Source organism: Protomyctophum bolini, assembly GCF_963924005.1.
Source record: "Protomyctophum bolini genome assembly, chromosome: 15".
Classification (NCBI taxonomy): Eukaryota; Metazoa; Chordata; class Actinopteri; order Myctophiformes; family Myctophidae; genus Protomyctophum; species Protomyctophum bolini.
In genome coordinates this window covers 35,812,177-35,824,552 of record NC_137876.1, presented here as the reverse complement: position 1 = coordinate 35,824,552, position 12,376 = coordinate 35,812,177, and the positions used below count along the sequence as shown (strand labels likewise).

The 12,376-nt window shown below is 41.7% G+C and overlaps 2 protein-coding genes across 2 annotated transcripts in view; both read right to left on the bottom strand.

The window, feature by feature from the left end:
- uggt1 (UDP-glucose glycoprotein glucosyltransferase 1) overlaps positions 1 to 12,376 on the bottom strand; it is a 285,869-nt gene that overhangs the window by 9,582 nt on the left and 263,911 nt on the right. The gene's annotated exons all lie outside the window — the stretch shown is intronic.
- The window catches only part of myo10l1 (myosin X, like 1), a gene marked incomplete at its 5' end in the record, with an annotated part of 42,920 nt that overhangs the window by 22,503 nt on the left and 8,041 nt on the right, over positions 1 to 12,376 (bottom strand). The window contains 8 exons of the mRNA XM_080784348.1: positions 183 to 312; positions 689 to 795; positions 1,239 to 1,323; positions 1,432 to 1,445; positions 2,608 to 2,732; positions 2,986 to 3,120; positions 3,861 to 4,048; positions 9,308 to 9,466. Of these exons, the coding sequence (XP_080640474.1) occupies positions 183 to 312; positions 689 to 795; positions 1,239 to 1,323; positions 1,432 to 1,445; positions 2,608 to 2,732; positions 2,986 to 3,120; positions 3,861 to 4,048; positions 9,308 to 9,466 (943 nt within the window). The remainder of the gene's footprint in view (positions 1 to 182; positions 313 to 688; positions 796 to 1,238; positions 1,324 to 1,431; positions 1,446 to 2,607; positions 2,733 to 2,985; positions 3,121 to 3,860; positions 4,049 to 9,307; positions 9,467 to 12,376) is intronic.

The following is a 12,376-nucleotide window of genomic DNA, read 5'->3' as shown; positions in this document are numbered from 1 at the left end:
GAGAGAGAGAGAGAGATGGAGTAAGAAAGAGAGGGATGGGGAGGGAGTTATTCAGACTATTGTTCTATCTCTAACCCATCCCATTTCCACTGTCGCCTATCTTTCTTCTTTGCCTATTTCTCTAACTCACCATCTCCCTGTCATGGACAAACGGACAGACAGACAAACAGACAGACTCTGACCTTGCTTGGTGGTGATCTGCGCTCCTCCTGCCGTCATGAACTCAACGTTCCCCAACTGTAAGACTCCTGAAAGTAACTTGAACATGTCTCTACTCTCCTCCTCGGAGAACTCCAACACCTTTATTGCTTCCTGCATGGGACAGAAGAAAGAGTTTAGACACAACACAATAACCCTTTCTAATTCCTAAACAAAGTGTTCGATCAGCCAAATTAGAGCATGTTTCATTGATCAAGATGGGATATGGGATCTATCTTTCTGATAGAACAGCACAGAAACCCTAATCGTTGCTTGAAAAAACATGATTAAAGTCCCACTTTCTTCATTTCATTCTAACACTGCAGGCCTGTGCGCAGAAACGCCTCTGTTTGGTTTGACTTCTGCTGCAGATCCTAAATCATTATTAAATTAAACTCCTACGACTACTACAGAGAGTGCAGATTTTATATTCCTTTCTAAAGTTCCACTTTGCCACACAAAAAAACAACAATGAAACAATAATGCCTACCATGACACTGTTGAAGAGTTCTTTGTCATTAAGGCTTTTGTCCTTCAGACATCCAGATTGGCTGAGGTAGTGGAAAGACTCAGGAGGGTCACCCAAGAAGTATGTTTCTGGTAAAGGAAATAATAGTTCATGTTAATATAGAATAATTTAATGGATAGCAACACAGCATCAATTACATTTGTAATTTAGTCAGTGCATCCCAAACATCATCTCCATAGTCATCCATATCCATAGTCAGTAGTACCATAACTGGAACCTTTCACAATTATGGGATCCTCGTAATTTGCCCAGTTCAAGCCTACGCCCACTTGGTACCCAAGTAGCCTGCATTGAAACCATATGGGTCCGCAAAAAGGCTTAAAAACTAAATCAAACAAATAGAAACAAAAATATATTTTTAAAATGGACATATTAGTAGTAGATACAAATCAGAAGGCATTTTAAAAGTCAGGAAATGAGAAAATGTTTTTTTTCTGACCTCTTCAAGAAAATGTGGGATTTGTATAAATCCAAGCATTACTTATCCATCAAAGATGTTGACGGAGCTCACCTTTATGTTCCTTTGTTGCTCCTGCCAGCAGAGCGTAGAAGATGTGGTAGTTCCGCTCTCCAGGGTTCTGTCTCACCACACGGTTCTACAGAGAGATCACCACAGCACCATCACAATTAATATCTCAGTGATCACCAAATTCCAGTTAGTTTAAATTTGATCTGAGCAGCCTGCCACTTCAGACATAACTTACCTTTTCCAGTAAATCTGAGAGGGGCAGAGTCAAGGTAAATAGTGCATTTAGATAGTGCCTTTATCCAAGGCGCTTTGCATAGAATGTGCATTACATTCACACATACATTCATACACCGATGGCGGAGGAAACTATGCAAGGCACCAACCTGCTCATCAGGAGCAATTAGGGGTTCAGAGGCTTGCCCAAGGACTCTTTGACACGAATTCAGAGGCGAGCCCGGGATCTAACTGGTTTCCAACCAGCAACTCTATCCCTGAGCCACTGCCGGCCCAGGGAAATTACAACAAAGTCTCTGTCTCTGTCTAATTAAAGATTTAGATTGTTAGACTTAAAGCTGTAGGAAATATCCAATTAATTGATTGCCTTAGTCCCATGGTGGGAGTTCTGGTCTGGTTTTGGTGAATATAAAGTAGTTTCGGTCATTTGGTGGGGGTCTGGGGGCCTCTCATTAAAAATAAATTAATACACAAAACTAGCGGATTTGTATTGTTGACCTATTTCTACCATCTACCTTATAGTGCAACTTTTGTTCAACTTTGACCTACTATTTTTTGTGTCCAGTATCACTACGCCAGCAGCAGCACAAAATGTTCCATGTGACAGGGGTCAAAGAGTTCCAGATGAGTTTGGTTTGTGGCACCGCTGTGATGGTTGTCTGAAGTCTGAATATTATTTTTACAAACCCTGCCCAACTCACACCTGGAATGGCAAATGGAGGAATAAATCAAATCTATCTATAAATGCACCATGTTTCTGTACGTCTGTCTGTCTGTACGTACGTGTGTACGGCTGTAATACACATAAACCGTTCAACCCCCGGCCCCGGTGTCAAGTCGGTCGGACCCACGGTTGTCCAGAACCGCCACAAAAGGCCTCTGCCCAGGCTCTGGACCCATATATGCCCATGGTCCATATATGGAGCTGGTCTGTTCTAGCATCACAACACTTCATATTTCGGCATGCCTGACCCAGAACTCCATATATAGGAATAAAGGGACATAGAGAGACAGATCCCGAAATCTCCAATCTCTGACACGAGTACAACGGGTATTGCATAGCCAGGTGGGGCATGGATCTCCAACTTCCATCGTTACCGACTCTGTGCTGTTATGTACAGCCGGGCACCGGTCTAGTATCTGTTAAAAACAACAACAACAATAACAACAAGGATACAGTCGATGACGCAGCCTCCCTGGATGTTTCCACTCTCAGAGAAGTGCAGGTGGATGAACTTCCCAAAGCGGCTGGAGTTGTTGTTGTACACAGTTTTGGCGTTCCCAAATGCCTCCATGATAGGACTGCTCACACAAAGAGAGAGATAACTCTAGTTAGTGCTTACTGCTTGCGCACGGGTGTACATCTAAGGTCTACGGTCCAGAGCAGGGGTCATTCCTTCCAAACATAAGGTTTTGCTTTTCATACAGCAACGTAGGTAGAACCCCTGAAGTTGCTGTAGCACACCTGTATGAATCCTGTCCTGTATGAATGAGTCTGTAATCCCTGCATCCTGACATTGTGTTTTTGCCTGTGCGTGCATGCAGGTGACCATACCTGCTCTGTACGATGGCCTGCTCCACTCGTGTGCTCCTCTCTGAAGGAGGTGTCCCTGCTGAATTCTGACTCATCACAGACAGGAACTGAAGCAACAGCTTAGTGCTCTCTGTCTTTCCTGCCCCCGACTCACCACTGGAACGCGCACGCACGCACGCACGCACGCACGCACGCACGCACGCACGCACGCACACACACAGACACACACACACACACACACACACACACACAAACACACACACACACACACACACACACACACACACACACACACACACACACACACACACACACACACAATAATTTAATCACACACTACACTGTTTGACATTCTCTGACATTTACTCAACTTGGATTAGTGGGGCTGTTAAATAGATACAGAAGTCTGATTGGTTCACAGATTACCGTAGCCTTTGCAGGTCTTTCTCTGGATACCAATTGAGGCCTTAATTGAGCCCTTAATTGGAAGCACAATGAGATGCTTGACTGCACGCACCTCAAATGGACTTACACAGTCAAGGAGTAAAACATGCATAATTTATTTGAAACTGTTAGCAGAATCTTAGGAGCAGGACCACACCTCAATCACGCTACTTTCACTTTCCTATAAATAGACAACTAACCCTGCATGTCCCTTCCCCCATTCTGCTCCCCTCCCTGCCTCTGTACCCGTTTCTACTCTTCTCTCCGTCATGCCCGCAGGTTCTATCGCGGTCCGCGGACTCCCTACGAAGCTTCTTCACAACACATTCATTCATTTAGTTTCGTTAATTTAGTTTCTCATATCTGATGAATACATCTTGATTGATGGTGTGTGTCCAAACATGAGTGCAATCAAGCAATAGAATACTTCCAGAATATCCGGAAGAACTCACCTAATGAGGACACACTGACTGTCATGGCGTTTCCAGATGCATCGGTAGCACTCATTGGCAATTGCGAAGATGTGAGGGGGAAGTTCCCCCAAGTGGTGCTTGGAGTAGAGGTCCACCCTCTCAGGGTCATACAGACCTGGGATCTGCTTGTAGGGGTTCACAGCCGCCAGGATACTGCCGATGTTGGTCTGAAAACAGGTAAAGAACACAGATATCAGAACTGTAGCCATTAAAGTAAGACATGAACCCATTAACCCATTTAGACCTGGTGCTACCCATACGTTGTTTTACCTTTAATGCCGGCTGCGCCCTCTGTGTCACATACACCTGTGTCTCATATAGCAACATTTAAAAAAAAATTAGTAAGAATTTTGAAGGTATTCAGAAAACCTTAATTTAGGTTATAAATATAGGAGGCGTTTTTACAATCGGCCTCAGGTCTAAATGTCTTCTAAAACAGTTGTCTGAAAAACGTACAGTACGTTGCTATATCAGTGAATATAGATGTTAACTGTTAAGTTCCAGACAGAGAGTCTTTTCCCTGGGGAGGCAGTGGCTCAGGGGTAGAAAAGAAATGTCAAGGTCCCCCAAAATCTCTTTGGCCGCCAACCCCCATCTCAAAATATATTTTGCCACGTTAATTTGCAAGCTCATATAGCTCAAGTTTTGAGCTTGTAGATCTTCTATTTTTGAAAAATCGTGACACACTCATATATAGCCAGAATTACACAGATGCTTTTCCGGATTTAATGCGGCTTAGAGAAAGACATGAAAGAAAGCATAAAAAGACCATGTTTGCCATTAAGATAGCTGAGCTCAGTGTAGTTATTTAATCTGGGTTTTAGAATTAGGGACTGTTGGAGTGGGAGGGGCATTTTCCAATATGACAATGGGGCGAGATTTTGGATTAGAAAAGATGATATAGGGTCAGCTGGAAGAGATGGAAGGAGGCTAGAGTTCTGTTGTGAAATGTTAACTGCAATGGTGACCTTGCTTTCTGGCCTCTCCCTCTAGAGATGAAAAACACATCAGGTCAGCATGCCTCCTATTGTATCATATTCTGCCCTCTGTGCATATTACCTCTAATGCACACTTGAAAGGATGACACGTGCACACACGCACGCGCGCGCGCGCGCGCACACACACACACACACACACACACACACACACACACACACACACACACACTGCAATACACACACGCTGCAATACATAGTAGTTATAGTAGGCGGTAACTTTCGATACTACTCTCGATCTAAAGCATCGAATTTACTTCACATACAGTAGAATTGTCTTTTAACGTTTTACTAACTTTTTTATGAATTACTTTGAATATACACAAATGTCTCAGTGTGAAGCTACTGACTTCATTGACTTCATTATATAGATATGTATTTGATTTATTACCATGTTTTTGTTCTTGCTTACTGAAGATCACTCTGGATTAAGAGCGTCTGCTAAATGCCTGAATTGTAAACTGTAATTGTAAGCTAAATTTAAGGAGGTGATTCTACCAGCATTTGATTCAATGCTATGTGAATGTCTCAATACAGCAGAAAACTCCTAAGCTGCATTCAGACTTGGATGGTTAATTAGAGCAGCACGATTACATACAAAGTCAATGAAAAGACAAGAAGTTGTGCGAACGGGGGCGGCGCGACCTGGCGAAGCACAAACGGGACGAACCGCGGCGATTATATATATTCAGGTCTGAACGCAGCTTTATGCTAACTTTATTTGGTCTAAATTGATCATCTTATCGATAGTGCCATTGGCTCCCTGCGAAAGACAATCGACTCCACTGCCCTAAATATTAGTAGTAGTAGTAGTAGTAGTAGTAGTAGTAGTAGTAGTAGTAGTTTCAAGTAGTTGCGAGGAATTGCATTTGAGCCTTTAGAAACAGTTGATATATAGACCTACATTTGTCCAATGGTCTTCTCTGAATGTCAGTGTTTCAACCATCGTGTCTCTTAGACCCCATCCCAATAATACTGCTTAAGTCGTACCCTTAGTTAGTAGCCTACTTCTTTACAAAACAAGATCAATCTGTCTTTAGTAACAGGCACAGTCCTTTAAGCAGCTATAATTAAGACTCTTCTTAAAAATTCTATTCGATTTGATTGATTGACTTGATTCGGGTATTTCATCCAACTACAGTTAGGATATAGACTAACCTAACCTCAGCCGTTCTTGCCAAGATCCTTGAGAAATCAGTTATGTGACTTTCTAAATAGAAATAATGCATTTGGGGATTTCCAGTCAAGATTTAGAGTACATAACAGCACAGTATACAAAGGAGTTCTTTCCATACATAGTTTTGTTAGACATAATTACTGCAATTGACAACACTGACCATCACATCCTACTACAGACATTAGAACATTCAATCATCATTAAAGGAATTGCATTACGCTGGATTAAGTCCTATTTATCAGATTGATTTCAGTTTGTACACCTTAATGATTACATCTCCATGTGCACAAAGGTTTTACACAGAGTTCACAGAGTGAACAAAGGTTTTACTGCTTGGACCAATACTATTCACCATCATGCTTATGCTTCCTTTGGGTCATAGTATTAGAAAACTATAAATGTTATTAGAACTCTATAAATGTCAATTGTTATGCAGATTATATACAATTATATTTACTATATACTAAAACAAATATTAGCTAAACCTCAAGCATCTCTTAAGGATATAAAGACCTGAATGACCTGCAATATTCTTCTACTAAAGTTAGACAAAACTGGAGTAATTATGTGCTTGCCCGAAACACATTAGCTAATGATATTTCAACTCTGGATGGCATTACCTTCTTAGAGGACAATCTTTAAAACCCCCATTTAGCTTTAAAATACAAAATGGCTATCCTTTTTCTGCACCATTGCCATAGGAGACTAAAACTCCCACTTGGATGATGCCCTTAACTCACACAAAACAAATTTCAAGGACAGCCTTTTTCAGTACTGTACATAACATTGCCACATCAGGCACATCCTGTCTCACAATGATGCAGAAAAACTAGTTCACACATTTGTTAACTCCAGGTTGGATTACTGAAATTCATTAATGTCACTCTCAGGCCCTCTCAGCTGGCCCAGAATGCTGCTGCCTAACAAAAACTAGGAAAAGAGATCATATTTCTTCTATATTTAGCTTCTCTGCACTGGCTCCCTGTAAATCGAGAATATAATAAAGAAAATCCTTCTGATCACTTCTGGCACCATCATAATCATATATTAATAAAGAGGTCATTGTACCCTATTACCTCAGTAGAATAGAGCACTGACAGAATAAAGGCATACTTGTGATTCCTAGAATATCCAAAAGTAGAATGGGATGCAGAGCCTTCAACTACCACTACTAGTAGTTAACTATGGTATTGTGCGTTTTTCGTCACTCAAAATCCCCATACATGGGGCATTTTTCGTCACTCAAAATCTGCATACGTGAAAGTCCCCATATACGGGAAAGTCCCCATATATTGTGATCAGGTCTCGTGAAATTACTATGACATCATCATCCCCATATGAGGAAAGCCCCCATATATTGTGCCCAGGCCTCGTGACATCACTATGACATCTTCAGGGATATTAAGCCCATCTCCATTTTGACTGATACCTGTCCATTTAAACTCTAGACAGGCCTGCCCCAAAGATATATGTGCAGCTGCGCCTGGCAGCCGGCGAAAACTAGAGTTCTCAACAGGCCCGAAAATTAAGGCCCGCCGGCCCTACCTGGGCCCTCATCAAACCCTGTACACTCAAGATACTGCCCTGACCTGTCACCTGAGCTGTCCTGTTCTGACATTCCATATGTTGATCTGACCTCATCACACCCATATGCACGCACGCACGCACGCACGCACGCAAATTCTTATCATCAGCTTAAGTGCAATCCCTGCATCTACAATATTTCATCATCTAGATTAGGTCACTGCCGGAGGCTGTTCTCTAGTAAACTAGGATTTTCAGCAGTTGTTTTTATTAATTTTTCAAAAGGAATTTCTAATACTTTATTATTAGACAGTACAGCAGAGAGAGAGAGATGGGAGAGAGGGAGTAGAGAGGAGGTGTAAACACAGATCATGAAGGAAAACTGGTAGAAAAGGACTTAATAACTTGAAAAACATTTTAAACTAGATCAACTAGTCGATCTACATCAACATGTTGTGAGCTTGTAGATTGGCTACCGGTATTATTACTATTTTAAAATGTTTTTCAAAATAGTAAAAAATGCCAAATAAGTTTAGGGATAAGCCTGGGGTAAGGCGCAAGATATACACAAAACGAAGACTCCTTATACAGAGACTAAGACAATATATTGACTAATAATATCATGTATTTGTAAAAGGACTCTAATGACTGACTCTGAGTCTTCCTTAAAATCTTTGTAGACTGTGAGTCCGTTTCTACCAGTTTTCTTTATGTTTTTGAGACCACCACACCCCTGAATAAAGGACAAAGAACAGTTTATCCTGGACTTTAACCCAGGTCATGAGCCAGATCTGAACTCATGATGTTACCATGTCCATGTAAGCTATGCAGTACATACTGTACACATACAAACTGCCTGACTAGAACTGATTATTTCTAGTGGTGGGGCTCTATCACTTTTTTTTAATAAAATAAAATCCTAGTATTCATTTTTTGTAACTTATAACTTTAGTGTAGAAACAGGACCAAATGGACCTGTAAATGAACACAATATTGATCATCTGCCATCTCCCTCTCTGTTTCTCTTTCATTAAGTCCATATCGCACCGTACCACTTATAGTAGACGGATCTGATAAGATGATTTGTGTTTCCCACTAAAAGCCTGAAGCAGAGATTACTGGAAGAGGAGAGGGCACCATGCTAATGTGGGGAAGACATCAGTAAATGTAAATACTGTACACACATATATGTGTGTCAGAGTGCGTGTGTAAACACAAACACATCACACACTCAAACACACTCGCACACACAAACGCACAACACACACACACACACACACGCACAAACGCACAACACACACACACACACGCACAAACGCACAACACACACACACACACACACACACACACACACACACACACACACACACACACACACACACACACACACACACACACACACACACACACACACATAATGTCATTACATGACATTATTAATGCTGCTCCCATAGATCATCAAATGCAATTTTCCACTGCAGAAAATTGATTTTTGTCTCTCCAATTGACAAAATCCATCATTTTAAATATCCACACACTATGTTGTAGGTGCACTAATTTAACACCCAAAACACACCCATGACTAATGCAAAGTCTATACCCCATTGCACCATACGCTAATGTTAATGCTCAGATTGCAATTGCACCTTGCATACTGCGCTGTGCAATCTGTCTCTCTCTGTAAAATGTGCTCCCACATGCCCACGTGCATTCACATACAGTACACTTACATAAATGTTATCCTTCTGGTAGCGCTGGTACAGGTTGTGCATAATGGCGGCTTCATGTAGCTCAGCCAGTGCCGACATGTCCTCCACGCCATCGATGCTGGACTGGTCCATGGCATATACCTTCTCCCTGGTAAGCTCTGCTTGCGGCAGGTACAACACCTGGACACAGTTCAGACACACAGGTAAGGACATACATACCGGTAGATTAATTAGTAGATGCATTACTAATGGATGATATACACTGAAATGGTGTTGTGTGTTCTAGTTGCATTGGAGGTGTGATACTGTAACTGGCTTTTTGTTGTGTTGTTGTATTATAATGTATCAAAACTCCTCCTCCACACAAGTTACACGTTATTCAATGAACAAATCTAAAAACCCCATTACTAGGGCTTTTTTTTTTCTTTGCTCTATTTTTTGCCTTTTAACTAACTTTTCTCTTCTAATAAAGTTGTTTATTTTCATTTGTATGAAAAGGCACGGGTATGAGCGGAAGATATCCCAGCAAGCACGGCCAGGACCTGGACAAATGACTGATATCTAGATTGGGGCCAGATCAAGTCAAATCAACACTAGTCAGATCTGGCCCAGAATATCACCTATTTTCAACCAACATAAATTCTGCCCACTACGACGGATGTCTAGAGAGAGTCCGATCGAGGCCAGATCAACCCTGAATAAACTATATTATTTCAACTGGTGAAGACGTCCTGGAAATGACGTGAAGATCATCCCCATATGGGCTGTGATCTGGCCTAGTCCTGAACGTCCTGAACATCACCGGAGGACATCATCATAACGTCATTTGGCCTGCTGGGTATATAATAACACGTCATTACACTTTACATGGCAGGTTGTATGGAGAAATGTAATTGAACAGTGTCATAACTAACTGACAAATATGACATTTAGGTTGTATCCTAAAGGCCAATTGAATTTGGCTCCATTGGGGTCTGTGTGGACATAAATGATGCAATAGCAAATAGACGTCTATCTGAAGTTCAATTGTTGTAACATCATGGTTTTCACATCAACATGCACTATTGCATTGGAAAGCTGTGTCAGATGCTCTGCCTTTAGACTTGGCAAATATGATGAGATTCATGTCCATTTTAACTTGCAATTTCTCAAAAATAGCACTGGTCATACTGTACAGTGTACATCATGTAGCGATCTTTATAAACGTCACCAATGACTGTTGGTCTCATTGGTGACAGGGATTCACTGAACAATCTTGTCCACAAGAACATTGTTGTGGTGTGACTGAGGGATCCACTGAAAAATATATTCCTTATGGGTATCAACTACAATTCATGCTTTATGTTGGCATTTCAGTTTGGAGTGCCAATGTGTCAGCAAAATCTTGCATGCCTGCAGTCGGATGAGGGACAGGAACAATGTAATTGGTAATTGGCTGTACCCGTAGGGTTCATCATCTGCCTATTAAATGATGGGATCTCTTGTGAGGGTGACACTAGAATCAATGTCATGCAGGGTCACCTATGTCTGAGATTCATGCCATGAACGTTCTCAGCGAGTTTCATGGCGAGATAACTTGTTATGGTTTCAACAGGCTAGCTGTGATGCAACATGATGAAAACACAACAAAAAGATAAATCTTCACAGCTTCTGCTAACTAACTACAGTCCCCAGCTCCTCTATGTCATCCATCGTCACCATGGAAACCAGAGAGTAGGGGACAGAAGGGGACGGTTGGCCGACTGGGGGAGGATATAAAATAAGTGATGGTAGGGACTCTACGGAGGGAAGGGATGGTGTGAGAGAGAGAACGTGGGCAGGGTGAGAGCGGAACAGACAGATTGATCTATAGCCTAATTTATACTTCATCGTACGATGGCTGAATGTACAAAAAGAGGACCAAAAAGCCATGCATTGCTTGTACAGCCTGTACAAGCAATGTACATTCTGTATGCACAGAATGTAGCCTGATATTCTCACAGTAAAATCCAGAATGTTGCAGTAATGTAAATCTATAATAATTGACCATTAGGATCCTGTCAGTTACATTATGTAACACTCAGGATTTTGCTGTGTGTGCACATATACTTACTAATTAATCTATCTTTCTCTCTCTTTCCCTCTCTTTTTCTCTCATGACCCACATTCTTATTCCTCTCCCTCATACATGCATAATCTGCACCCACATAGCAGATAATTATTGCGTGGTCAGTACCACGCAAAGGTCACTCATTCACTTCACTAAAATCCAGTTTAAAAATAACAATAATGTCAATAATGTGTGTGTGTGTGTGTGTGTGTGTGTGTGTGTGTGTGTGTGTGTGTGTGTGTGTGTGTGTGTGCGTCCGTGCGTGGCTGCGTGCGTGCGTGGCTGCGTGCGTGCGTGCGTGGCTGCATGCGTGCGTGGCTGCATCTTTGTGTAACAGATGTGATACAGTCTGTTGAGAGCAGCAGAGAGGCACACCCGTAGGCACCCAGACATTATGCTCTTAAATAAATCTATTTTACTTGACTAACACTGTACTACTTACACTCACTCTACTGTAGCTCTGTGGTGAGCAGTTGAGTGCCATACATCTCTCTAGTATATATTGCAATAATAATATGTGGTTGTCACAAAATCCCATGGTACACCTGGACTTGTTTAACAGCAGAGCACACCGTTTGGGAACCACTGCATTAGATAGTTCATGTGGAGTTCACTGAGTGTTTGTTCATTTGTATTATTTGTGAGTTATGAAATACTACAACATTGACAACAAAAAGAGTACAAAAATAAAAAAATATGCAGCTATCATCTTCTGCTATATTCACTAGGTCTCTTAATCCTATCCCTGGTGTGTGTTTGCTTGTGTGTGTGATAGGTACAGTGAGAGTGTGACCCAAGTGCACAGCAAAGAAGAGGTACTGAAGGGCATTGAGCACCCACAGCATACTGTAGGTGTGGCGGAGATGGGGAGCGAGCCATAACATTTGTGTTTTATGTGCTTGGGATAAAGTGTCTGAGTGATGTGTTATCCTGCCCTGTGTGGCTCGGAATCAGGAGGGGAGTTGCAACACTCAGTTCACACAGGTGAATGTAATGCTAGG